A 27927-nucleotide genomic window follows, 5' to 3' on the forward strand; every position below is an offset into this window, starting at 1 on the left:
AAACATGGTTTTGACCTCAGGGACTCCCTGCAAGGATCTCAGACATCCCCGGGGGTCCCCAGTCTATGCTGTGAGAAAGGCAGCTCCTGACCAAGGAAAGCCAAACTCCGTGGGGTGTGGGGTGAGCTGGAGGGGGGGGGGTGACATGCAGGACGGGCATCAGCATGTTCTGGCTCTGTTCAATTCACACCACACTTGTCCACAGGACCCCCGCCCACCGACCGGGCAGGGGGCTCTGGAAAAGAATCCTGCGGTTATTTTAGAAGCCATCCATTTTGTATTGCTCAAGCTTTTTTAATTGGAGATTTTTTTTCTAATGGGAACACACTGTAAACCTAAACGCATAGCAATAGCAGTGATTAAGGGAATTATGGTTTCTGAAGCCGAATGCTCTGTAGCCATCAAAAAGAAAGTAAAAGGGGAAGATGTACTCAATATTAATATCCACAGGATTAATTAAGCAGAGAACATAAAGTATTGGAACAATGTGCATATTATGATCTTTTTAGTGTGTTTTTGAAGGGGACTAATGACACGTATAACTGGGAAAAGACACGAGAAATTGCTTGTAAGAATTGATTATCTTTGAGGAGATTTGGGAAGTTTAAAAAATTTTTAAACCCCCCAGCAACGAGTACCATATTGTGTACAATTGTGTTTGTCCTTAAAGAAAAGGAGGCAAGGGAGGTTTCCTGGCAGTAAGACCATGTTCCATTTCCGCCTTTTGCACTCTGTTCCTGGTGAGAACCCTGCGTCTTCCGCAGGTGCACAGGGAGCCCGCCAGCCTGCCCTCCCCGCCCAGCGGAGCCCGCGCCGTTCCCTCTGGCCCCGCCCCCCCGACCCGCCCTCGCCTCTGCCCATTGGTCTGCCGTCGCCCCGCCGCGTCCAATCGCAGCGCTTAGCGCCAAATTCGAATCGTTGTTTTCATTTGAATCGGGAGGGCGCCGCGTCGGCTTTACGCGCGGAGCTGCTAACGCCGGGCGCCTCCCGGACGCAGCTGGGCTGGGCTACTTGGTCGCAGGCGAAGGCGACGGCGGGGGGGAGCGAGGAGTGCGGCGGCGGCGGCCGCGGGCAGTCCCCGTCCCTGGAGCAAGGGGCGGGCGGTGGACGCAGGTGGGCGAGTCTCTGGCTTTTCCCGGTGAGGACTTGGGTTGCGTCTGGCGGAGCGGTGGAATCACTGGTGGCTGTGCGGGCGACTGGTCTTGGGTGAGCCGCTGTCTGGGAGCCTCGGGGAGGGGGGCGGCCGGTGTGCCTGAGGGCCCGGGCCGTGGGGACCCCTCTGCTCTGCGGGAACCGGTGCCTGCAGCGCGACAGGGGCTCTGGGGAGGGGGTGTCGGTGGGAACTCCCGGCAGCCACGACCTTGATGGGCGGCGTCCTGGCCGTGGGTCTTTGGGAGCACTGGGTGTTGGAGGGACGCCCTGGGGTGCAGCCCAGGGTCTGGCTGGGGCTCCCCCAGGGGCCAAGTAAGGTGTGGGTCGGGGTGGCAGGAGCATGACGAATCATAAAAGTCAATTCATTTGGTCACTTACAAGAGACTCCCTAGCTCTTTGCTTTTAAAGTAACACCCCCCCACCCCACCCCCGCCGCGTGTTTTGTTTTTGTTTTATTCAGTGGCATGTTCCTGCAGTAAGTTTGCTTCAGCAAACGGTTTGATGCATGACCTTCCTATAGGGATTATACTCAACATCTTCTTTAGAAAATGGGTCCTACAGGACGCCTCGTTACCATCAAAAGGAGTGGGGTGGATGGCCCCCACTTTCCACTGAGCCTCAGCACCTGCTTGTTTGGAAGGTGAGCCCTGCACATGGGTGGGCAATTTAGTTTAAAAGACATTACTATCCTAATCATAGATTAACAGACTGGAAACACCCTAGGAGTGGTTCCTGCCCCCAGATTTGCTAGGGACTTTCCTACCTCTTGTCAACATAACATAGTTGTTTATTAGGAAATAGAATTTTGAAAACAATATTTATATAGTTAAGTATTGTTTTTAATCAAACACATTTTAAAATTGATTTGATAAAATCTTTAAATGGAGAAAAATGTAGGTTATTCTCAAATACTGATTCACTGCAGGCGTTCTTTAGATGACCAGTGTGCTCATCTGAAACCCCTCCAAGCTTGGCGTGCCTTGGCTGTGGGGGAGCCTACTGAGCAAATGAGGGAAGGAGGCTCTGTATTTGGCTTGTTGGTCTTTTGGAAAAATGAAAGGACGTCCTGCTAGAGTTTTAAGAACGCCTTTCTTTTTGCTGGCCTGTGTTGGTGGTAAATAACTATGGTCCCTGTATCACAGGCACACTCCTCAGGGTTCATAACATGGGATTTCTTATAAAATGATAAGTTACCCTCTCTGTGGAGCCCTGTGAGGTGGGACACCCCCCCACACACCTTCTACCCACACCCTGTCCTGTCCTACCCGCCCCACCCCTACCTTGTTCTGTGTCACCGCAGACATTCTGAGCTCTAGGTCATGTTGGTGCTTTTAGCCAGTTTAAACGTTTATGATTGGAATGTTCTCTTTATCTCCCTATGTGAATGATTCCTTTCCAACTTTCAGATATCTATTTAAATGTTACCTAAAGAGAAGCCTTTGGTGAACGCTGCACTTGTCTTTCCTAACACCACAGGGTGATGAGTCTTTGGTTCTGTCTCCCACTAAAAACTGTGTAAGGACAGGGACTGTCTAGTTCATAATTATGTACGCAGTGCCTGGTAGGGTCTGGCGAGAGACAGGTGATCAGTAGCTGGCATTCTGTGTCTAGCAGATGCATGGGCTGAGCGTGGAATCATAAATAGCAATGGTTCTCAGGGTTCTTTTGCCCTGCAGGAGACAACTGGCAAGGTCTGGGGCCATTTTTCTATGTCACTGTGGGAGGCTCAAGCCAGTGGCATCAGTGAACACAGGTCGGGGGTGCTGCTAAGGAGCCTGCAATGTACAGAACAGCCCCTACTATCAAGAATGTCAACGGTCCTGAGGTTTAGAACCACTGATCCATGGAGATTCTAGCTGGCAGTTTGCAGCCACACAAATTCTCAGTTCTAATGAGATCGTGTCTCTCTCTTGCTGGAATATTCTGTTACCTAGAAGTCAAATTCTCTTCTTTAGTTTAAAGTAGCTGATCACTTTCCATAGCTTCTTATCTCTTCAAAGGAAAAAGAATACACGTTTTGGTGTCAAATGTCAGTCATTCTGGCTATTCTACAGCAGTGATTAAATATCTTTTTATGTGGGATTTTATCATTTAAAACCCATTCAAAAGTGTTTGGTCATATGACATAGGTAGAAAGAGATATTCTTCTTTTGGTTTTATTTGGGAAAAGTACTTCTTACAAAAGGGCTGCAGATTACAGAGACCTCTGCAACAATTATTTGTTTTTTTCTTAAAGTGAAAGAAGGGGTGGGATTCCAGGAGTCAGAGCGGTCCCTGGACAGATAAGCAGCATCTCCAAGTTATTTTAGGAATTAGAGCAACAAAATTCAGAGCTTAAATTTCCAGTTGAGAAGTTCTTCTAACAACTTAACTTTAGCTCGTCTCGTGGATTAACACCCCGCCCCCCTTTAGAGAAAAAGCATGACTTACTCCTGCCAACCAATGACTCCACTACAAGAAACACCTTAGAACCTAAGTTCTGCATCCCATCTGTCTGCCTGCAAAGCTCATGGATGGAATGAGGCAAATCCCAGCAAAAACAAACCCAGAAACCCAACAACGAAACCTCATTTTAAATGAGGACAAAGTTTTGTCCAAAAGTGCCGGGGCTGGAAAGGTTAGGAGACCGTAAAACAAAATACGACTGTGCATCCGAGCCCCGGTTAGTGTTAATATTTGGGACAACCAGATGGCTTACACCTCTTAGCTGAGCCCATGTCTCTCTTTATATGGACAGAGCTAGCACTGCTCTATCCACAGCTACCAATAAACTGCTTTGTCCTTTACAATCTATTCGCCACACCAGGCTGAAACCACTAAACCACGTTTTTCCACGAAGGCCAAGGAAAAACCGTGGAACTATGCAGGGACAAGAAACTTAGCGCACACTCACCCTCACACAAACCAAGCCTATCAGCCCTTGGGAGTTCACTCCCAGCTCTACGCGTATTTTATACCACTGTGTCTTTTATATGCGTTCTAGAAAGAGATAGTCCCAGCTCCAGAATAGTGTATTGAGAACAGAGCGGAGAGTATATAACTGTTCGAACTTACAGTAAAGGGAACCCCAGAGACCCAAGGAAACTTATTAAGGACCATTTGGATTAGTTTGCATGTGGGTTTGGAAATTCTCCCTTCTGCTGCTTCCTGCTGATGTTCTTTGTGTGGAAAGCGAAGTTGAATCTAAGAATGCTTATTCCTTGCCTGCATTCGTATTTTTTATAGTAGACTTGTGAATCTGTCCGTTAATACAGTGTCGTTTTAAGACAATGGAAAGCTAATGAGTAAATGGCATTGACTGTGTGCCAGGCAAATGGCAGACATTTGTAATTCATTCAGTGTTTGAACAACCCCGTGATATAGGCGCTGATGTGATTTTCTTTTGGTATGTGAAGAGACAGGTGTTAGCATAGAACACAGCAGCCGTAGTGACGATGAAACCTTTAAACATACATAACATTACAAAGGAACACACGTAAACCTTTCTTTATGGAAAAAAAGCACAGAGTATCAGAAATCGTTACAGTTCTCCAAACTGATAGAAAGTGCTCACTTATTTGGGTCTTATAAGCATAGGTATTTCAGTAAAGGCAATCCAGTTTTGGATTCTAATATTTTCCATTATAATTGTTTTCAAGTACCCGAAATCTTAAAGATTTAAAATAGTCGCTTCTACAATACTTGTCAAAATTGTTCGCCAAATGCACAGGTCATCCGATCGCCCAATTGATTATCCCTTTCTGTCATTTCATTTATGGATCAAACATATGGTCAAATGTTGTTTTATTTTGAAGCATTCATGGAATTTCTAAAAAATTGCAGCAGCCTAAAACTTTTGATTTCTTTCATCGAAGGGGTATCGAATGTGACATTCGTATCCAACTCCCTGTCGTGTCAAAACAGCATTGCAAAATTGAAATCAGTGGGCAGGAGGTAAGCGGGTGTTTGAAATCTGATTTTTTTGTTTTGTTTTTTGACTTTTCATTTCACTTTTTACCCATTCGTCAATTACCTATTTTCCCCTTTCTTCTACTTTGCAGGCGATACTGTTTAATTTCAGTTCCACCAATCCGACACAAGTGAACGGATCTGTTATCGCACAGCCTGTTCACCTAAAGCATGGAGATGTGATCACCATTGTCGATCGTTCTTTCAGGTGGGTGAAAGGTAAAAACTAGTCATTCTCGACACAAGTGCCCCGGACTAGCCTGGCAGACGTCTGTGATTTTTCTGGGCTGCTGATGACGTCAGCGCGTTTGAGGCGGCCACTCGCACCCCTGGTTCGCAATCTATGGTCACGTGGGTGTAGCAGGGATGACCCCCTTTGAGGATCCGGGTGCAAGGAGCTGGGCCAAGAAGCGTGACCCAGAGCCTCACGGGGTTTTATTTTTGTTGTGAGTGTGGTGAAGCCGCGTGCATTTTTCCGTTTCTGTTTCATTTTAAAGTAAAAACGCTCCTGGGGAAAAGACACAAGACAAGATGTCCAGCTCAGCTTATCGTGACGTGAGCACCTGGGTGATTATCATCTGCGAAGGGACTGAATTGTGTCCTTTCAAAATTCACATGTTGAAGTCTTGACCCCCGGCAAGTAGAGTATGACTGCATTTGCAGACAGGGCCTTTGAAGAGGTGACTGAGTTAAAAGAAGGCCCTTAGGGTGGGTCCTAATCAATCTGACTGGTGTTCTGGTAAGAAGAGGAGATGAGGACACAGAAGAAGGGGAGCAGGTGCTCAGAGGGACGGCCACATGAAGGCAGCAGGCGCGGCCCTGGCCAGCGCAGGAGAGAGGCCTCAGGAGAAAACAGTCCGCCTACACCTTGGTCTCGGACTTCCGGCCTCCAGCATTGTGAGAAAATACATTTCTGTGTTGATGCCACCGTGTGTGGCATTTTGTGTGGCAGCCCTCGCAAACTAAAACACCACCCAAGCTATAAACAGACTATTTCCAGAACCTTCTGGAAAGTTCTTGTGATCACTGCTTCTTTCCCCCACCAAGTAAACCACCCGAGTGGCTTTTCCGATAACATAAAGTCTTTGGAATTTTGCTACCTAAGCATGCGTCTCTAACCGCCATGGCTTTGTCTGTCTTTATTAAACTCCATAAATTTGAAACAATGAAGTATGTACTTGGAGCTGACTTCTGCTCCCACGCTTGTGAGAGCCAGAGCATGGATGTCCCAGTTTGCTCTTTCTCGGTGTCTAAATATTTCATTGAAATAATATCCCGGTTATATACACAGTTATACACTATTTATTCATTCTGGACGGATGTCTGGGAAATTTCCAGGTTTTGAAGTGAGCGGAGGGCTTGCTTTATGACCAGATGTGGTAAATTTTTTACTAATCTCTCCTGTGTGTTTGAAAAGGATATGCGTCTATGGCTCTCGGGGCGGCGTGGTGGTTCTGTCCACGTACGTCCATGAGATTCAAATCCCTGGTTCTAGAATCAGCAGTAATTTAGCCCTTGATTCTTACTCAGGTGTGTAGGTTGAAATCACACATTGAGGATTTTTTTGTTTCTTTCTGTTTTTTTAGCTCTTCTGTTTTTGCTGTGTGTGTGTTGAGGCTATCCTCTGTTGAGACTTAAAATTCTCTCCTGGTGGGTGAAGCTCTCTTGCTTATCTTTCCGAGATACTCTGTACCTTTCGTGATGCTTGTGTGTCAGTAATTGCATGTACCGTATTTTCCAGCACATCGCTTTCAACTTCTCCTAATCCTTAAGGCTCAGATCGTCTCTTGGCACCGGCTGTTCAGTGCCCTTTTCTTTACAATCGGTTTATCTTCTGGATAGATCGATTCTTTTATCATGAAATATGCTTGGTCTCCGTGAGCAATTTTTATCTTGAAATCTCTTTGGTCTGCTGTTCGCGTAGGCCCCCTCCAGCTCTCTTTTGGCTGCTGTTTGCTCGGCGTGTCCCCTCCCATCCTGCCACGTTCATCTGTAGGCGCCTTTGATTGTGTATCTTGTCTCTTGTCGGCAGCACACCCACCCTTGGGTCACGTTGGTCATCCGTGCTGCCGAATGGAACGCCGACCTCATTACTGCCTCCATGCGTGTTAAGCAGATCCTTCCTATGTGTCAAGTGGTCCTCTTTTCCACTGGGCTTCCCATGAATTTGCCTTCCTTTTTAAAGGGCATGCTTATCGAACAGACTTTAGGCAGGGAGTATCTGATGTGGCATGGAAACCAGAACTTCTTCCCCCAAATGAGATGCTGTTCTGATTGAGATTAATTGAGATAATTAAATACCTCCAACACAAGAATGGGGAAGGGGTCTTAGGAAGAGGGACTTGACCGTGAACTCTGCAACCGGGAGAAATAATTCCAGACACCCCGCTGTTTTCAGATCAGGCCGCCTCACAGAGGCCAAGGTCATCATGCCCATAGAAGGTGGTTCTGTGAATTCTGCCCAAGGTCTGGTAGAAGGACTGTGAATGTTGTTAAATCTGTCTACATCTTCAAAAATGTGCCAGTCTTTGTTCAGAGACAGATGCGGTAGTCAGGGAAGAGGAGGTCGCAGTGATCCTAAGTTACAGGGTGGCTGTGTGGTGACCTTGCACTAGGTGACATCACCAGGGGACTCAGGCCTCAGCTTCCCAGGTGACCTTCACAGCCCTCAGATGATCTCCACGGGTATGAACCGGGGGGAATCCGACTGGCTCTCATATGCAGGTTTTCACAGAGGAGGTACTCAGATAGTGTTAAAATCACACGGTTTATCAGCGTTCAGAAATTAATCTGGGTCCCCCCCTCTGACAATAGTGTTCCAGAAGAAATCTGAGACAACCTATCCAAGTTTTTCACGTAAAATCTTTTTTTTTTTTTTTCACGTAAAATCTTTTCTAACTCTACCTTTATTTCCATGAATAAGGTGAATCTCTTGAATAAAACCTGAAGTTTGTCCCTTGCTCTTTGGACATTAATGAGACAAGGAGGCTTTCCCGTCAGTCACAGAGCTGGAGTCTGAATGTGTGTCTATCCTTCTGTGCACTTCAGGTATGAAAATGAAAATCATCAGAATGGAAGCGAGTCAACGGAATTCCTGGGACAACAACGCAAACAGGTGATGGGGGGTTATCTGATTCTTCTGCACGACACTACGAAATCATTTATATGCATGTCAGTGAATGGTGTCTCACAAGGGAGGTTGACTCCCCGAGAGGGGCAGGCAGCTGAGATCTTAAACAAGTTGAACTTAGACATACTGAAATCACTTACAAATAAGCTTTTTTTTTTTTTTTCCACAATGAGAAGACTAAGTCAGTCTTAACCCTTTGGCCTGAAGGCTTCTGGAGTATCTCACGATCTGATCTTCTTGCCAGCCTTTGGTTAGGACAGCCCATCACATAGATTTGAAATCTGGGAACCAGATCAGTGGCTCGTGTTGTCCCCAGTTACTGGGGGACATCCTTACGCTCCTCCATCCTTATGCATCTGAAATGATCGCATCAGAGCTGTGAGTCTCAGAGATGCTCCCTAATTTTGATGGAGAGACAACCCACGCCCCTGGGAGAACGTTACTGCACTGTATCAGTGTGAGAGAATCTTATTACTGTGTCCATCCAAACAGTGTGGCTTTATCGGCATGCAATTCTGGGCCCATCCTTAGAGTTTATGAAGCTTTATGAAGCTACCCAAGCTGGTCTCTTGTGACCAGGTTGTAATTCACTGGCTTAAAAAGTCATTTCATACCTACGCCTGAAATTAGCAGGAAGCCCTTCAACTGAAAATCTCTGCTCTAGCTACGTGCTGCTTCCTCCCTAGAGGAATGACCTTAATGGTGACCTTGTCCCTCTTCGGCTTTGGAGGAGAACTAACTTTTGAGGTTCTCTACCCACTTTGTTGGTAGGTATTAGAGAACCAACCAAAACGCTGGACTTAGAGTTAGAAGTGGTCTCAAAGGCCTGTGAGCTGTTCGTTGTCTGGATTGTGCTAAAGTCAATATTGAAGCGGAATAGAGAGACCGTGTTACAGTAGTTTGACAGTGATTTTTATGTCTATGGAACATAATGGTACAAAAAATGGGATTGTATGCTTATGTTAGGTACATATTTTTAAATATTAATTCATTTTTATTGCTTAGTCATAAGATCCTTGGCCAACTTCAAGTTGGGAATTAGAAACTAATTCCTCGGGGGCGCCTGGGTGGCACAGCGGTTAAGCATCTGCCTTCGGCTCAGGGCGTGATCCCAGCGTTATGGGATCGAGCCCCACATCGGGCTCTTCTGCTATGAGCCTGCTTCTTCCTCTCCCACTCCCCCTGCTTGTGTTCCCTCTCTCGCTGGCTGTCTCTGTCTCTGCCGAATAAATAAATAAGATCTTTAAAAAAAAAACAAAAAACTAATTCCTCACTTAGCGAGTTAGAGAAGCAACGTGTCAGATACCAAGAAATCTGAGACTGATTGAAGAGCCAAGTTAAATTATTTGCCTTTGGATATATTTTGTGATTTTTTTTCCCATAATTCAGAGGAGATACTTGCCCTCCTTTGAAGCAACATTGAACTTTTATACCTTACATCATCGTTATGCTGTGGTTGTTCCTCGCGCCCCATAAAAGTCTTCTGACAGGTTGTGAAGGTGGCAGGTGGGGGCCAGGTGGGAGTGCTGGATCTGATTGTCGCTCTTGGAGGGCGCGGTCCTGTGATGTGCTCGTTTCACTTTTGCCTGAACATCCGGGCTCGGGTGCACCTGCCGGCGCACGCACCCAGGCCAGGTGGGGCCTCAGCTCACCCACAGGTCCTGCAGCCTCTTTCTGATAAAACTAAGTATTAAGTCAGTAATCCTATGCCCTTGGTAGGTTCACAGATGCTGAGCGTAGGTCATGTTTAATTTTAGCTTCGGTTCTTTCATATGGTGATGAGAAGAAGTCTGAGGAAGTTAGAAAAACTCAACTGAGGTGCCATTTAAACAGTTTTGAGCTTCAAGTTTGTTTCTTATTCTATCATTATATTTTTTAAAATCAGCCAAGAAATACTTGTATTATGAGCACTTGCCCCTGCCTGTCTTTGGCGCATTTCTCAAAGTCTCTAAAATTCCTATAAAACAGTTTGGTAAGAAAAAGCATCCATAGCAAGAATATGACTGTTGGTATTTGAACGAGCACCTAAATCGCTGTTTTTATTTTGCCAATTCACAGGAATCTCTGCATCGGGTCTCAAGGTCTAGCTTCTCTTCCGACCCTGGTTAGTAGTTTTTTGGTTTTATTCTGGGATCCTGCAAGATCAGCTCTCTGTGTAGCGTTAGGGCAAGGAAGAGACACCAAGAACACCAGCGTTCTGCATCTAAGTTCACAAAAGTTAGGAGGTTGTGGTACTTAACACGACAGATGGACAGACACCTGAGTTAACATTTCCTCAAGAGAGGTGTAGGGCGCCATGCTTATTGGAACGTCCAAGTGTAAAGAAACTGAACACGGTGTCGGTCTAACTGAGCAGGCTAACAGCAGGTGATCCCTTATACTGGTTATAGGAGCCTGATGTGATTTATTTGTTCACATCATAATTCGAGTATCAGAACACTTTTATTACGCATTTTGACATTGAGTAATTTGTAGGCTAAGGGAAAAACTAGATTACAAGACAATTTGAAATGGTTGTAAAATTTGAATACTGCGCGGTGTTAATCACTGAGAAAATCTTGCACTTTCTGTTTCTTATTTCATAACTCATTGCCAAGATGGGAAAGTTGAAGATTCCAATGCCCGTTCAAAACTCTCTGAAGAAAATGTTTCAGGAAGTCCTCTGGTACACGTGAAGCATGGCAAAGCAGCTGGCACAGTCTCGGATGGCCCCGAAGATCACACTGCTAGCAAAACTCTTAATGGTGTTCGTTCCTCAGAACTTCCTGGAGAGAACTACAGAAATGCTATGGATCCTACAGCCGGGGATCTTAAGGAAGATTCCAGCGGACCCTTAGGGAGCTGTAATGGAGAACTGAAGTCTTTCCCTTCTACATGCTGTCCAGAGAATAGCGAAAACCACCAGTCTCCCTTCAGGAAGCTTTATGAGTCAATGAAGGAAGAGTTTGATGTGAAATCAGAAAAAGGAAATGTCCTACCGAGTGGTAGAAAATCGGGCTCACGGAGTCATCGCACGTCAGAGAACGAATGTTCTGGTGGGTTACAAGACGGGACACAAGTCCTGGTCTCGCTTAAATCCAGACCCAGGTCGGGTCGATTCACCCCAATTAAGGCCAACCCTTCTCTGGGAGAACAAGGAATCAGCCAGACTGAGGACAGGAGAAAAGATGAGGAGGCTGTTGAGACACCCAAGGAGACCATGGGACCCAGCATACCTCCTAAGGAGGTGACAAGAACCAAGACCCTGGTCCAACATTCCCCACACAACTCCTCACGAAAACGTCGGAGTGAAGACGTGCGTGTTCCCAGCGAAAGTGAATCCGTGAGTCTGGATCAAAGGGAAGGTTTCGGGACAGATAACAAAACATCTATTCCTCGGAAGTTCCCAACCAGAAATCAAACACCCACTAAAGTCGGAAATGCTGATAATTTGGAGGCTACACCAGAAAAACACTTCTCCAGAAAGGGGGGTAGTGTTCCTACCAGTGTGGACATTCCAACCACAGAACCAGAAACTCAGAATCACACTGTTTTAGCTCCACTGCCCGTTCAAGTTGAAAGGAAGATTCAAGGCGTTTCCGGGCACCAGCCTGAGAAAGTGGGTGCCCCCGCTGGGCACCTGGGCTCTGGGTTCCCGGGCTGCAGTTCGGTTGATAGCGGCCACTCTGGTGACTCCATTAGTAAGTTTACTTACCTGTGCGTTTATTTTCCCTGCAGGCTCACACCCACCTTGTTTCTAGGTCTGAAGCCCCGAGATCTTCCCCTCAGCAGTGAGTGCACCGGTGCAGGAGGTCCGTGAGGCCCGGCGCTGTGCTGGGGAGCCGGCCGTGTGCACCGTCTGCCCCGATGGACCCGCCCTCCCGTCCTGGACAGTGGTACCCAGGGCCTCCGGGAGAGGGGCAGGTTGTCAGGCAGGAGACAGCCGGGGATCGTAAGGGGGTCCGAAACCATGTGGGATTCTCCCGTCCCACCTCCGAGAAAATAGGAAGGAAGATACACCCAATAAGCATAATGGCTTTTCACAGAAGTTTTAATTCTGAGCCATAAGCCCCTGTATCCTTGAGTTTGGTCCCGTAACTGAAGTCCAGGGAAATCAATCCCTTGGAAATGTTTCAATAGAGGGTGTCTCGCTGGGATTTATACTCTTCTCAGGGTCTCCTACTAGCAGTTTTTTGTTTTTTATAAAACAGTGGACTATACTCATGGGTTTGCGTCAGGCTCTGTTGTAGGTGTTTTCCAGACATTCACACTTTCACTCCTCCACGCCGGCAGAGGAGTGCCCACGGGACAGGCATTCCTGGGATTTCCCTCTTGCAAGTAGGGAAGCTGAGAGCCTCACGTCACACAGCGGGTGGCAGAGCTATGACCCCTGGAGTAGGTTTGGCACCTCCCCTGGGCGTTCACCACGCTTCTTGGGGCTCTGCAGGTGTTCCGAAGCAGCGGGCTTACTGCCCGGGCTCTGCTCTGCAGAGGGTCCCTTGGGCGAGGTGCGCCGCGCTCGGAAATGAGACCCGCATGCATCCATCACAGTGTCCCCATGAGTCTCGCGAAGGGGCATCACTTAGGCAAGGGATTTCTGTTGTGTGCTGGCTCACGAGGATGTGCAGTGGGTTGGGACTCATGACTTGCCGATTCGGATCACCTGGAGAAGTTGTCGAGTTCATGACTTCTCGCTAGATAGGTCTGGGTGAGGCCTGAGTTCACAGGTGGCTTTTGAAAAAGCCCTCTTGGGTCGCTATGGCAACACCATCTCTGTCATTGCCCAGCTCCAGCGTGGAAGCCACCGGTCCTCCCCAGTCCCTTTATCAAGCTCTGTCTACACAGGAGTTTTCACCCTTTTGTGGAAAACCTTTGTCCTGTCCAGTTAGGACGTGCCCTTTCTTTGGTTTGTCCCTGGATCTTTCCTGAGCCTTTCAAGCAGCTCCAGTGCCCTCAGCCTTACAAAGGCATGAAATGCGGCGGTGTTAGGTTTCCGCGGACTTCCCCAGTGGCTTGTCTAACTGCAACCTGATGGGAGTCTGTGTAAGTCTGTATCTTCCATTTTCTCTCCACATTTGTATTCCGTACTTTAGATAAGATTGAGGGAACACCGCTGAAAAGAAGGCGGGTCTCCTTTGGTGGTCGTCTGAAGCCGGAGCTGTTTGATGAGAACTTACCCCCTAATACACCTCTCAAGAGAGGGGAGACACCGAGACGGTCTCTCGTCAGCCACACTCCGCCTGTCCTGAAGAAAATCATCAAGGTACGTTGATGATTAAAAAATCTAAAGGAGAGCGCCTTCCCTGGGCTTCTAAGCATGGTTCTAACATGGCCGAGCACGGGCCTCAGGGCTGCCCTCTCCTGCAGGGGCTTCCTGTCAGCCAGGCTTACAGGTGATTGCTCGGGGGGTTCCGTAAAAACTAGCAATTTCAGGGGCGCCTGGGTGGCTCAGTCAGTGAGGCATCTGACTCTTGATTTCGGCTCAGGTCATGATCTCAGGGTTGGATCAAGTCCAGCTCCGCCCTAAGCTGGGGAGTCGGCTGGAGATTCTCTCTCCCTCTCTGCCCCTCCCCCCACTTGTGTGCCCTCTGGCTCGCTCTCTCTCAAAATAAATAAATAAAATCTTAAAAACAAAAAAACACTAGCCGTTACAAAATCTGGAGACATCATGACACATAACCATAAGGCAATGTTTTTTCTTCTAGAATTATGTGGTGAAAGGAAAATCTTGATGGCAGCACACCTATGGTTTTTACCGTCAGCTCTTTAGAACTTCTAATCACCTACCCTAGGCTGTGCTGTCCTCCTGATTTCAGGTCTCTAGAAAGTTATGGCCCCACGGCTCATCCTCGTCAGAGGGCATGGGCAGTCTTAATTTCTTTTTCATACCAAAAGGAGTATAAGGTATGTCTGGCTCCTTTTCCATTTTACACTGGCTCCCAGCAAGGAGCAGCCATCCTTCCGTGTAGACCGAAGGGGATTAGACACCTACAGATGGTGCTTTTCTCCAGTTCAGCTCTGAGCAGGCTCATGTATCACTCCTTGGGAGGTTCCTTCTGCCTTTCTATCCAAAATACCCCAGCTAAGACTTGTTCACTGTTTTTCCCCATTCTTTTTTTTCTTAAATGGGGGGGACAGATTCCCCTTTCTACCTGACACTTGACCGACAGTCGGTGAATATTTAAACAGCTAAAATCCTTAATGGGGGGACACCTGGGTGGCTCAGTGGGTTAAGCATCTGCCTTCAGTTCAGGTCAGATCCTAGGGTCCTGGGATCGAGCCCCTTACCGTGGTCCCTGCTCAGTGGAGAGCCTACTTCTCCTTCTCCCTCTGCCTGCCCCTCCCCTGCTCGTGTGCTCTCTCTCTGACAAATAAATAGATAAAATACTTTAAAAAATAATTCTCAATTGGGTAGGGTTTTCCCATTGACTACAGAGGTGTTATATTTGTGGTAAGGTTTCTTATGAACATTTAAATCTCATCAGGAATACCCTCAACCATCAAGAAAAGAAGATTCTTCAGAAATCCGTTTGGAAGTGACTGCACAAGACCAGTGTAAGGGATCTCCAGCTCCGAATCCGACGAAAACGTCACCAGTTGCAAATGACACCCGCCGTCGGTCACGCAAGGTGTCCGCGGTCTCCAGTGGCAGCAAGTCTCCTCATCACACAGACATTCCCAAGAGGGGAGCAAGGAAGAGCGGCAACTTGCCTTCAAAGAGAACTTCCATCGATCGAAGCCAACATGAGATCTTGCAGAGGATTTACTCCAAAAGAAGGAGTGGTGCTTCTGAAGCCAATTTAATTGGTGAGTGTTGCGTTGGCAGATAATGGCGTCAGGTTTGTTCTCTCACCGGGACGAGTTTGGAAACGTTTCAACACTTTCTCCTTCTGACAGTGGCAAAATCGTGGGCGGACGTCGTAAAACTCGGAGCCAAACAAACACAAGCTAAAGTGGTCAAACATGGTCCCCAGAGGCAGCTGAGCAAAAGGCACCGGAGAGCGAATACTCCAAAGGTAGGAGGCGCCCTTTCGCAGCGTACTCTTACACACAATTCTGTGGGGTGTGCATTTATGCTTTGACGTTCTCTTCATCTCGTTCTGTTTTTTTCCAGAAGCCTGTTAGCGATGTTCACAATCAGTTTAGCACAGGCCACGCCAACTCTCCTTGTACCATAATAATAGGGAAAGCCCACACTGAGAAAGTACACGTGCCCGCTCGGCCCTACAGAATGCTCAACAACTTTGTATTCAGCAAAAAAATGGACTTTAATGAAGATCTTTCAGGTAAAAACCTGGCTTGGGTCTTACAAACGCTAGCCCTCTGACCCTCCTCCGTGGGAAGATATGGAGGGGGGGTGCTACAGTTGTATCTGCTGTGAGTGGTTTTTGGGAGGATAAACATTCTATTTACCTTCCTGGGGTGGTGATGGTTCAAGGAAGAGAAGGCTGGATTGGAGAGCAAGAACGGGTCCCTGATAATAAGGGGGGGCTCATGAGTCCTGCAGAAGCAGGGAATGGTAAACCCACACCTGTACCTCGGACTGCAGCGTGGGTGTGGATAACTGAAAGCTGCTTTATGCTAAGGAGAGCAGGCTTGCCCTTCAAATTGCCCTATCCCTGCGTCTCTGCTAATCGATTGCCCCAAAGTTAGAGCCATTGGTCTGAGCAATGTTTTGCTGCTTCATGCTCTCTTTCCCTACCATGAAGCTTAACTGTGTCTTGAAACAAAGGCCCGTGAAAAGGTTTCCCTCAAGCATCAATGGTTGAGCCAGTGTTTCCATTCTCTGCAAATGTGGGATGTGACCTCCTTGTGGTTGTCCTAGAGTAGAGCCGAGGCAAGAGCCCAGGGCTGGGATTTCATGCTCCATGGTTTGACCACTGGTTTCTGCCTCGAACATCTTTGGAGGCAGGTGAGACTTGATTCCACCTCCCATTAAATGGATTCTTGTTTTTATTTCCTGGCATATTTTAAGATGGAATAGTTGTACTCCTGTACAGAACCCGCCTAAGGTGCCCTGAGATTACAGTCATAGTTGGATCAATACATTCAGCTTTTTAAAAAAAACAAACCACAAAAAACGCAGAACGTCATAGCCAGTTTTGAGAGCACGCTCAAGGAGAAAAAGTTTCGAGTGTATGCCCCCGATCTGCAGACACACGCACGTACGTGCATCCTTGTAAATTACGGATGAGTGTAACCAACATCTATGTTAGCAAGCATTGAAACCAATTCTCAAAAATACTCTTAAGATAAAATTAGTAGAAACTTAAATACTTAGTGTCCAGGAGAGTGGATTTCCCCAACTTCCTTCAAGACACCGTCCTAGAAAATCAAACACTCCCACCCCTTGGTGTGAGTAATTTGATGACAAAACACCAGCCTATGCCGAAGACTGGTCCTGGGTATTTTAAGGAAGGCCTGAACTGGGGCAGAGGGATGAGATTTTTAAGTGAACTGGCTGATTGTAGGACCTTAAGAACAGGCTTCCCAAATACAATTTGCCAACAGATGGCACACAGGGCATGTTGATCCATTGATGGCAGAATGAGGACAGGAAATGTACTTCAGAAAGATAAATCTTCCATCGAAAGAACTGTATGGTTCTTTTCTATTATGTCAATACTACTTTTTGGTGTTAAAATGCAAACATGGTGATATTATCATTTGACAATACTATTAATGGGCTGCCCGATGGACAGTCATTTTTTAAAAAATTGGGGACATTTTATTTGTACGTGAAACCCAGATCTACATAAGTTAGGACTTTTCTAGGTAGCATGAGGATGCTAGATTTCTGGATGTCTGGAGGGGAGAGGCAGAGGGGGCTGGCCTCTGTCTCCCAGCCAATGCTCAGGAGCAGGGCAACGGGCCAAGACTGAGATGGCAACTGCCTTCGTTAGATTTTCTCACCAAGAGGAAAGGCAAAGAAGAGATACGATTCCAACTTCTCATTACTCTTCAACAAAAGGAGTTCGTTATTAACACAAGACTCCGTCTCCCAAGAATTCTGGGGAGGGGTTCCCTGTTCGCTCTCTGCCACTCCCTCTGGTGTATCTGAGGACTGGCGTGGCTGTTGACACGTTTGAACAATATGTTCATTGCTTTTCCAATATTCTCACATCACAGGGTTAACCGAAATGTTCAAGACTCCGGCGAAAATGAAGCCACAAGCAATGAGCCTATGTCCCAATGCTTTTTCAAAATCAGAGGATTTCCTCGGAAAAAAGCCGGAAGTACCTAATTCAGGAGAAAAACCTCTGCTGTGCACTTCAGAAAATTTTGGTTGGTTTCCTGTTTTGTTTTTTTCTGAGTACTTGATGTTTTCAGTAGGAATTGTAAATGGTATCATTATATTTTTTTTTACAACAGATACTGTATCGTATCTCTACAATAGATACTCCCGAAAAAACACCATTTGCAGATTCTCTGTTCTGTCGTGTTTAGGGGAAATTCCTATTAGCAGTTGAACTAACGTTGGTATGTAGCGAGTGGCATAAAAAGGAATAATTGTAATAATATTTTTTAATAAATGTAATTAATAATTTAATTAATAATTTTAATCCTATAGTTTAATAACTGCAAACTCCCTGCATACGTTTCTGTCGTCTCTATTTAAAGAGGTTGACCAGCAGAGAATTAGAACGATCGCTCATCATAGTTACGTAAATTTCTCAAATTCGAAATAACTGTAAATAACCCAAGAGAAAGATCATGCGCAGTTATTGCTGCTGATCTGGATGGCCTGTGCCGCGGTGTGAGCCCGAGGTGGGAGAAACGAGTCTGTCTTGTTCTCTCCCTGAGTACTGGCTACCCACTGCCCGTCGCAGAGGGAACACCGACACTAACGGAGCCTCCTCCACTGAAAAGCAGGTGTTTCCTGTGCGGTATGGACCCCAAGCATACGGAGCATAAACCGTGTTAGGGTGTGGGTGGTTCAACAGGAGAAACAGCTGTTAGCTTCTCACGTTTGAGGAAAAGAATGGCTGTGTTCAGATGCCCGAGACACCGTGTGGCGGCCTTCAGGAGTCCCTTCTTAAGGACTTTTTTTTCTTTTATCTGATCCGAATCATCACCTCAACATGACTCCACAGTCTGCCACCAGATAACATTATTCTTTTTTTTTTTTTTTTAAAGATTTTATTTATTTATTCGACAGAGAGACAGCCAGTGAGAGAGGAAACACAAGCAGGGGGAGTGGGAGAGGAAGAAGCAGGCTCATAGCATAGGAGCCTGATGTGGGGCTCGATCCCATAACGCCGGGATCACGCCCTGAGCCGAAGGCAGACACTTAACCGCTGTGCCACCCAGGCGCCCCCAGATAACATTATTCTTAAGTGTGCGCCGTTCATATGTAAGACGGACACATGGCCACATAAGTAGCCAGCTTTGTGAGCTTAGCTAGCTGGTTAGGAGGCTGAATTATTGGCTCTTCTGCAGTATTTCATAAAGGGAAAATACCAAATTGGCACAAACAGGGAAGAGAATCTATTTCTCACGTGTGTTTTTGTTTTCTGTAGGAGAGACTATATTCCCCATGACTCAGAATGCACCGCAAGAGCCATCCGATCAAAGTCCTGTCAGCTCTGCTCTCAGACGGCCGGCTATTAGAGTAAACTTGGATGTCGAGAAAGCTCCAGGCTCAGAGGCAGAGCCTCCAAAGGCAGCATCAAGCGCAGACAAGTTTCGAAGGTCCGTGGAGCTCAGAGGTACGCAGACGCCGGGCCCAGGGCCCAGGGCCGAAGAAGCAAACACCGACACTGCCGAGAACACTTCCGGGCAACGTCTGAGGAAAACTCCACAGCGAAGACAGAAACCAGAGGGAGCGACAGAGGAATGGGAGAGCTGTTTTGAAGCATGTGAGAAACCTGTCAAATCAGAAGACAGTTCTGAAAAGATGGTAGATATGAGGAGATCGAGAAGATATTCAGAGCAAAAATGGAAACCAATAGCAGACCTGAGCACCCTCAAGAGACAGCAGGACACAGAACCCAAGGAAGACCTGGGGGGCATCCAAGGTCTCTCCCTAACCCCCAGTCACACCCAGGAACTAATGGATGTGGGAAACAAAACTGCAGAAAAGTGCCAGAAATCTTCAAAACCAGAATCAGTTGGCATGCCAACCAGGATGAACATACAGCTCAAGACCTCTCCCCAGAAAGTGGACCTAGAGGAAGAGCCGTCATCCCTCAGGAAGCCCACCCGAACGCTGGGGGAAAACATCCCCTCACACAGAGAACCAGGAGATGGTGATGAAGACATGAAGTGGTTTAACAGAACTCCAAAGCAGAACATGGACTCTGCAGAAAATGTAACTGGAAGCAAGAGGCAGTCAAGAACACCCAAGAGAAATGTCCAGTCCTTAGAAGACCTGGCTGGCCTCAGAGAGCTTTTCCAAACACCAAATCACACAGATAAACCAAGGACTGATGGTAAAACCTCCAAAGTCCCCTGCAAATCTCCACTAGCAGACCCAGTTAACACACCAACGAGTAGAAAGTGGCAGCTTGAGACCCTTCCCCAGAAAGTGGACCTAGAGGAAGCACCCTCAGCTCTCAGGAAGCCCACACAAACACCAAGGACAGCCATGCTGTCGTACAGAGAACCAGGAGGTGATGATGAAGACATCAAATTGTTCAAGGAAACCCCAAAGCAGAAACTGAATCCTGCAGAAAATATAACTGGAAGCAGAAGGCGGCCAAGAACACCCAAGAAAATGGTCCATTCCCTAGAAGACCTGGTTGGTCTCAAAGAACTGTTCCAAACCCCAGGGCACACCCAGGACCCAGTGACTGATAACAAAACCACTAAAGCCCCCTGCAAATCTCCAGTAGCAGAGCCAGTCAACACACCAACAAGTAGAAGGAGGCAGCTCAAGACTGCTGCCCAGAAAGTGGATATAGAGGAAGAACCCTCAGCTCTCAGGAAGCCCATACGAACGGCGGGGGAAAGCGGGCCCTTATACGGAGAACCAGAAGGAGGTAATGAAGACATCAAATTGTTTAACAGAACTCCAAAGCAGAAAGTGGACTTTGCAGAAAATGTAACTGGAAGCAAGAGGCGGTCAAGAACACCCCGGAGAAATGTCCAGTCCTTAGAAGACCTGGCTGGCCTCAGAGAGCTCTTCCAAACACCAAACCACACAGATAAACCAATGGTTGATGACAAAACCACCAAAGTCCCCTGCAAATCTCCACTAGCAAAACCAGTCAACACACCCACAAGTAGGAGGCGTCAGCTCGGGACTCCAGGCCAGAAAGTGGACCTGGAGGAAGATCTCAGGAAGGCCATGCAAACACTGGGGGAAAGCACATACACACACAGAGAACCAGGAGGCGGTGATGAAGACATCAGATTGTTCAAGGATACCCCAAAGCAGAAAATGAATCCTGCAGATAATGTAACTGGAAGCAAGAGGCAGTCAAGAACACCCAAGAAAAATGCCCAGTCCTTAGAAGACCTGGCTGGCCTCAGAGAGCTCTTCCAAACTCCAGAGCACACTCAAGACCCAATGACTGATGACAAAACCACCAAAGTCCCCTGCAAATCTCCACTAGCAGAACCAGTCAACACACTGACAAGTAGGAGACGTCAGCTCGAGACCTCTCGCCAGAAAGTGGACCTACAGGAAGAGCCCTCAGCTCTCAGGAAGTCCACCCAAATGCCGGGGGAAAGCATCCCCTCACACAGAGAACCAGGAAATGGTGATGAAGACACCAAATGGTTTAACAGAACTCCAAAGCAGAGCATGGACTCTGCAGAAAATGTAACTGGAAGCAAGAGGCAGTCAAGAACACCCAAGAGAAATGCCCAGTCCTTAGAAGACCTGGCTGGCCTCAGAGAGCTCTTCCAAACCCCAGAGCACACCCAGAACCCAATGACTGATGACAAAACCACCAAAGTCCCCTGCAAATCTCCACTAGCAGAGCCAGTCAACACATCAAGTAGAAGAAGGCAGCTCGAGACCCCTGGCCAGACAGTGGATGTAGAGGAAGAGCCTTCAGCTCTCAGGAATCCCACCCAAACTCCAGAGGAAAGCACACACTCACACAGAGAACCAGGAGGTGGCGATGAAGACATCAGGTTGTTCAAGGCAATCCCAAAGCAGAAATTAGACGCTGCAGAAAATGTAACTGGAAGCAAGAGGCGGTCAAGAACACCTAAGAAAAACGCCCAGTCCTTAGAACACCTGGCTGGCCTCAGAGAGCTCTTCCAAACACCAAACCACACAGATAAACCAACGGCTGATGACAAAACCACCAAAGTCCCCTGCAAATCTCCACTAGCAGAACCAGTCAACGCACCAAGTAGAAAGAGGCAGCTCGAGACCCCTCTCCAGAAAGTGGACCTAGAGGAAGACCCCTTAGCTCTCAGGAAGCCCACCCGAACACCAAGGAAAACCACGCCGTCATGCAGAGAACCAGGAGGTGATGATGAAGACATTCACTTGTTTAAAGAAACTCCAGAGAAGAAGCTAGACCATGTAGAAAATGTAACTGGAAGCAAGAAGTGGATAAGAGCAGGTAAGGAAAAGGCCCAATTCCTGGGAGACATGGTCGGTTTTAAAGAGCTCTTCCAAACCCCAGAGCACACCAAGGAACTAACAGCTGTTGTCCAAACTGCAGTGATGCCCTGCAAATCTCCACTAGCAGAAGCAGTCAACACACCAACCCACATGAAGAGATGTCTGAAGATACCTCTGGGGAAGGTGGACTTAGAGAAGGAGCTCTCCCCTCTCGGGAAGCCCACCCAAACGCCAAGGGAAGCCACACACACATACACAGAACCAGGAGGTGGGGATGAAGCCATCAGACAGTTCAAGGAAACCCCAAAGCAGAAACTGAACCCTGCAGAAAATGTAACTGGAAGCAAGAGGCGGCCACGAGCGCCAAAGAAAATGGTCCATTCCCTAGAAGACCTGGTTGGTCTCAAAGAACTGTTCCAAACCCCAGGGCACACCCAGGACCTGGTGACTGATAACAAAACCACCAAAGTCCCCTGCAAATCTCCACTAGCAGAGCCAGTCAGCAAGCCAATGAGCAGAAGGAGGCGACTCAAGCCCTCTCCCCAGCAAGCGGATGCAGCGCTGGAGCCGTCGGCTCTCAGGAAGTCCACCCGAACGCGGAGGGGAAACACAGAGTCACTCAGACAACCAGGGGGTGCTGATGAAGATAACAAATTGTTGAATAAAACTGCAAAGCAGAAACTAGACTCTGCAGAAAATGTAACTGGAAGCAAGAGGCAGTCAAGAACAGCCAAGAAAAATGCGCAGTCCCTAGAAGACGTGGCTGGCCTCAGAGAGCTCCTCCAAACCCCAGAGCACACCCAGGACCTAGTGACTGAAGACAAAACCACCAAAGTCCCCTGCACATCTCCACTAGCAGAGCCAGTCAACAAGCCAACCAGTAGAAGGAGGCGACTCAAGCCCTCTCCCCAGCAAGCGGACGCGGCGGAAGAGCCGTCGGCTCTCAGGAAGTCCACCCGAATGCGGGGGAGAAACACACAGTCACACAGAGAACCAGGGGGTGCTGACGAAGACATCACATCATTGAATGAAACTTCAAAGCAGAAGCTGAGCCCTGCAGAAAATATAACGCTCAGGAAAAATCGGCTAAGAGCCCCCAAGGAAGAGGCCCAGCCCCCGGAAGACCTGGCCAGGCTCAAAGAGTTGTCCCCAGGGCCGGATCGCAGCAAGGAACCCGGGAAGGACTCGGGGAGCATTGAGGGAGCTCCAGAGCAAACTCCAGACAGGAGGAAACCTGTGGAAGTTTTGCGAAGAGGCCTCAGGGCCCCAAGAGTAATAGCCGTGGAAGACCTCGGGGCCCACAGAGAGCCCGTCGAATCTGGAAGTGAAGGCGGTGTTTCCCTGCCCTCCAAGAGGAAACGAGGGACAGAGGGAAGTTCGACAGGAACGAAGAGGCTGTGCTCTGCGACCCCTGCCCAGGGAGCTGCAGAGGAGAAGCCGCCCCAGAAGAGGAGGAGGACGACTCCCACAGAGGAGTGTGGCCCACCCGAACCCCTGACAGTGAAGAAGAGGATGAGGGTCGTGGCAGAAAGGATGGAACTCCTGGGAGACCCACCGAGGAGCCACAGGGAGACTAAAGCAAGGGGACGAGAAGCAGAGAGGACGACCCCTCCACATCAGGTGAGGCTGGGGGTCCCGGCGTCGTGATATGCCGTCTTGGATGGGGCTCTCTGACTGGGGCTAATGTGTGGCATAAACAGTTCGTAGCTCGAACCTATATGTGAATATCTTTTCCCAAAGGGGCCTGCGTTCCACCCTGAATAACTGCAGACCCATGTCAGGAATCCTTTGGGGATTGATAGACGGACTGGGGGAAAATAGCTAGTCAAAATTATTCCTACGAATTTTGGTTAGAGTTTCTCAGGAACTGGTTGAGTTATGCTCATCTGCAGAGGTGGGAAAGGTGCTGCGAAAAGGTGGGAGCTCAGTCCTGTGTTGTTCCGGACCCCACAAGCAGGAGCGCTGTGTTACCTGCCTCCGTCCTTACTGACAATCTGTGTGGGGAATCTCGTCCTGAGAACAGCCTACCTGTCCGGCTTGTGAGGTAGGAAGGGTGACCCCTGCACGGAGAGACGTTTGTAAATTCAGTTCCAGAAATTGCAGTTCTCGCGTCCTGTTCCGGCAATGATTGGTAAAGGATTAGGAAATCGTTCACTGCTTGAAAAGGGAGCATTTTTCTAAAATGCTCTTTTAACGCTTGTTGTAATCCGGTTTGACGTATATGATACCCAGAGGTGGTGATGGAACTTTAGACCGGATTCCTTTTTTTAAAGTTGTTAAAGATTTTATTTATCTGAGAGAGGGAGAGCATGTGCGCGCAGGAGCCGGGGAGGGGCAGAGGGAGAAGCAAACAAACTTCCCTCTGAGCCGGGAGCCGGACACGGGGCTCGATCGCGGGATTCGGAGGTCGTGAGCTGAGCCACCCAGATGCCCCTAGGCTGAATTGCTTATTCAGTTTATCAGTAGAGGGGATTTCTCCCTGGAAAAGAGGGATTCCTGGCGTCTTAGAAAACAGCTGTTAACTGTTCAAGCGAATTCTTTTTAAGTTCACTTTGATCGCCTCTCTCTCCGCGTTGAACTGTGAGAATTATATTACTCATGAGTGGCATGTTGCGATGTCTTGACATTTTTAGGGAATGTCCCTGCGCTCTAGACGGCCAAATAAAACTGAGGTAGAGGAGGAAAGACCCGAACCTGTCATAACAGCAGGAGAAAAGCCGAAAACAAAGACGAGTGACAAGAAGCCCTTGATGACGTCCGAAGAGACGATGTTACAAACCCCAGAAGACGGAGCCAAGAATTTGACATCTGGGGGCAAAGCCCCTGAAAGCAGAATGCGGCTGAGGTCTACGAGACCGAGTAAGACGCCCTCACCTGACGTAGCCGAGGGGAAGCAAAGGGAGAAAAGAGTGGGTGTCCACAGGAAGAAGCAGGAGGAAGAAGTAAAGCAAGCTTCAGACCCCGTGCGTTTGAGATCCAGAAAAATTACAGTCCCTCCTGCAGGAAATACTCTCGAGGGCGAACCCCAACAAAGGGTAACTCGGAGTGCCAAGAGAAGTGCCGAAAACATTAAAAAGGCAAGTAATTTACTGTTTTTCTGTCTTTTTTTTTTTTCATGAGCACACAGTACTGCGATATAATTTTGCCACATGTGCAAAAGCAAAGAAAACATGACGCGTGACACGCTGCCAGCTCCTAGTTATACTAGTGGAGGAAGCATGAGTCTAACCCGTGTATTTTGTCGTAGCTGTAGTTAGCTGCATCTGTCTTGGGAATTCCACTTCCAGTAGAAAATTGACATTATGAAGACACCATCCAGGAGGAGCAAGGAATTTATGTTGTCAGTACGTTCTGACTGCCTGCAACATACCCAGTATGAAAATTCTAGGTAGAGGTCTTCAGTGTCTCGTTAGTTCAGCAAAACTTACTAACGCAGAAAGGTGGTCCTGTCTGGCGTTCCAAGGAGTTCCTTCGGAAAGCTAGAACGGATGGAAGCCAAGGGTGTCCACACGGCAAGGGGTACTCAATGCCTGCTAATGTTGGGTCACCTTTCGCAGCACGAGCCGCCTGGGTTCTGAATAAATCCACAACCAGTGACTGAATTCAGTTGGTGTCCTTCTGGGGAGTACTTGGTTTTGTTAATTTAAAAGAAGGGGCTTCCGCAGCTCCGTGCTGGGAGTGGTATAAATTTCTTAGCACCCATTTCGAGCCCAGAGGCCAGTGCCGTGGGCCACTGCTCGAACCTACAGCTTCACTGTCCGGTTCGGTGCGGCTGCAAAGGCAGAAGAGGTCTGTTCCCTGCGTGCCAGGATGGCGGTGATGGCACCATCCGGGGTGTCCCTGGGCGCCCCTGCCCCCCTTTGAGCCGTGAGGGAGCAGGGACAGAGCAGGTGACTGTGGTCGGGGAGAACAGAGGTATTCCGCCCAGCCCTTTATTAGCTCCTGTAACGCCCGTTCTCTTGTGCTCCGCGTGTGGGTCTCCACCTTGACCTTGCCCTGACATTTCAGTCATGGGACGACCATCTGTGCCGTAGTAGGGGACACCTGCAGTCAGTATTCAAGAATTTCCGGTCATTTGCTTTCAAACTCAGTCTTCGATTATTTGAATTCTTGCCTTTTTTTTCCTGACCCTTCCCTCCCCTCAGTGACGCGTTAATGATCCCTTGGTGAGGTCCCTGGGGGGTCCGCCTCTGATGGGCTGTTGGGTTGGGGGACGGTGTAAAGTAGGAGCAGACAGCCCACTGGTTCTGAGAAGGCAGATGGTCTCTTGTTTTATCTGGTTGTCCAGAGGGATGAGCCCCCTCTCGGCTCCTTCCGGAGCAGGTGGTCACGCTCACCGAGTTCGGAGAGATCGTCTGCTTCACACGCAGACATTATTGAGAAGACCCAGAACGTCTTGTCCTGTTTGAGCATTTGAATTCACTTTTTTGAATGGTATTTTTTAATTACTGAAAAAAAAAAGTGTGTATTTGTGTGGACGTTTTCTTTCTTTTCTTTTTATTACGTATTAACTTAAAAATAAGTTACAAAGCCTCCTATTTAAACTAGAAAAACCAAATAGTAACAACATTTTAAAGAACAAAAGCGACTTTCACAGGCCACATCTCAAAACTCATTTCCAACCTTAAAATTAGTTTCCTAAAACTAAGGGCCTGCGTCACACCGAGTAAGGATTTGGGTTTTTGCAGAGTTGGTTATGAAAAATTGTTCTTTTCAATTACTTAAGAGTTCTATTTCTCTTTCCAAACAGGACAATGACAATGTGTGCATCAAGAAATTAAGAACCAGAAGTCGTCGGGACAATGAAGATATTTAGCTAAGAAATTGAAAAGGGAAAAAAAAAAGTAATAAGCTCAGTTTAGTGACATATATTCGACTATAATATTTGGGTACATTTCAAAGGGAAGTTTGTAAATAATGCTATCCGGGTGTTCAAGGAAAGAAAGCTTAGAATCTTCTGTCTCCAAGTGGTCTGTTCACAAAGGCCCCATTGGAGGTCATGAAGAGGACTGCCGGTCTCATAAAGTGATAAAAATAGAAAACTTGGCTTGGGGACAGGTGGGGGGCGGGGGTTGGGACCAAGCGTGGCCTTTAATGTGGCAAAATGAAGCCCTGAAGTTTATCGCCCCGGCCCGTCCTTGTTAGCCCCACACGCCAGCACTTGCTGTGCTGCACTGTAAATGCTCTGTGTTGGTCCGTGTCCCACATCAGAATGTGAAAGCAGGGGCTTCTGTCCCTGGGTCCCCAACAGTGGGCAGGTACTCAGGAAACATGAATGAATGGGCAGATGAACAAATTTATCAGCTGTTTCTTTACCATGAGGGACACGTTGGGTCCCCTCACGAGGGCTGTTGGTCACCTGCATGGGACAGCCCCATCCTCAGGGTCCTTACCACGGAAGGGAAGACACACGTAACCTGGAGGAGGCTGGTGGCCCCAGCTGCAGGGCGTAGGGCTCACTGTATTTCAGGACTGACAGGTGGCTTGCCTTTTCCGCTTCAAGCACCTTGTCCGACCTGGGACTGCTCACATCTGAGAAGGCATCCGGCGCTGAGTCTCAGGGCCGTCAGCCAGGATGCCACTTGTCTCTGAATGGCGACAGCTCTCCTAGCTTCTCGCGTTTTCCTTTTACCTTTTCTGAGCTTTCTCCTGAATCTGCTCCCACCTGTGCTTTCTCTGATTGCCCCTGTTGGCCTCCTTCCTTTCCAGCGTGTCCCCTTGTTCAGGAAACAGCCCAAACCCTCCTCCAAAAGAGGGACCTTGATTCCCGCGCTGTCCATGCTAGCTGCGGCCCCCTTCGGTCTCGGACCCGGACAGCTGCGTGCCAGGCATCTCCACCTCCATGTTCCACTTTGTCCTGTTCCTCTTTCTGTGTTCCCTGAATTAGAAAACAGCACACCTTCCCTCCGGGCACCTGCCCGAGTCCTCCCCACTCCCCTGTCCAGCCAGGGTGAGGTGGGGATAGAAGACCAGAGAGGATTGCTGTCCCCTATAGCGTCCCTGTCTGTCCATTCTGATCCCATTGTGTCTGGCATGGAGCCAGGAGCACATAATAAACAATATCTGCTGAATGAACGCCTGAATCTAGGCGCGTCTCTGGGTCAGTGGTAGCTGTGTTTGCAGTCCGGCTGCTGTAACAGCATTGGGGACATTGTTGGCAGAGGTCGTCCGGAAGAGGGCCGGCCTGGTGGAG

General features: G+C 48.1%; 1 protein-coding gene across 2 annotated transcripts; it reads left to right on the top strand.

Moving 5' to 3' along the window:
• The first annotated feature begins 992 nt into the window (after positions 1–992).
• MKI67 (marker of proliferation Ki-67) lies at positions 993–27806 on the top strand. Of its 2 annotated transcripts, XM_057308338.1 has the most exons (16): positions 993–1206; positions 1613–1792; positions 5007–5085; positions 5193–5308; positions 8149–8215; positions 10289–10334; positions 10828–11910; positions 13303–13472; positions 14695–15016; positions 15107–15225; positions 15324–15495; positions 17339–17494; positions 18730–21732; positions 21835–23354; positions 24368–24811; positions 26485–27806. In XM_057308338.1, the coding sequence occupies exons 2-16, from the start codon at positions 1701–1703 to the stop codon at positions 26548–26550; spliced, it is 7455 nt and encodes a 2484-aa protein (XP_057164321.1). In that variant the 5' UTR covers positions 993–1206; positions 1613–1700; the 3' UTR covers positions 26551–27806. The 2 variants fall into 2 exon arrangements, with proteins under 2 accessions (XP_057164321.1, XP_057164320.1); XM_057308337.1 differs by having other exon boundaries at positions 18730–23354.
• The last annotated feature ends 121 nt before the right edge of the window (positions 27807–27927 follow it).

This window comes from Ursus arctos, unplaced genomic scaffold (genome assembly GCF_023065955.2).
Source record: "Ursus arctos isolate Adak ecotype North America unplaced genomic scaffold, UrsArc2.0 scaffold_7, whole genome shotgun sequence".
Taxonomy (NCBI): Eukaryota; Metazoa; Chordata; class Mammalia; order Carnivora; family Ursidae; genus Ursus; species Ursus arctos.

Bases quoted from the DNA above. Each gene is read 5' to 3' on its own strand.
- MKI67 (XM_057308337.1), top strand. From the start codon at position 1,701: ATGGGTCCTACAGGACGCCTCGTTACCATCAAAAGGAGTGGGGTGGAT. The intron at 1,793-5,006 runs GTGAGCCCTGCA...CTTTCATCGAAG, and splicing joins AGCACCTGCTTGTTTGGAAG to GGGTATCGAATGTGACATTC. The intron at 24,812-26,484 runs GCAAGTAATTTA...CTTTCCAAACAG, and splicing joins GTGCCGAAAACATTAAAAAG to GACAATGACAATGTGTGCAT.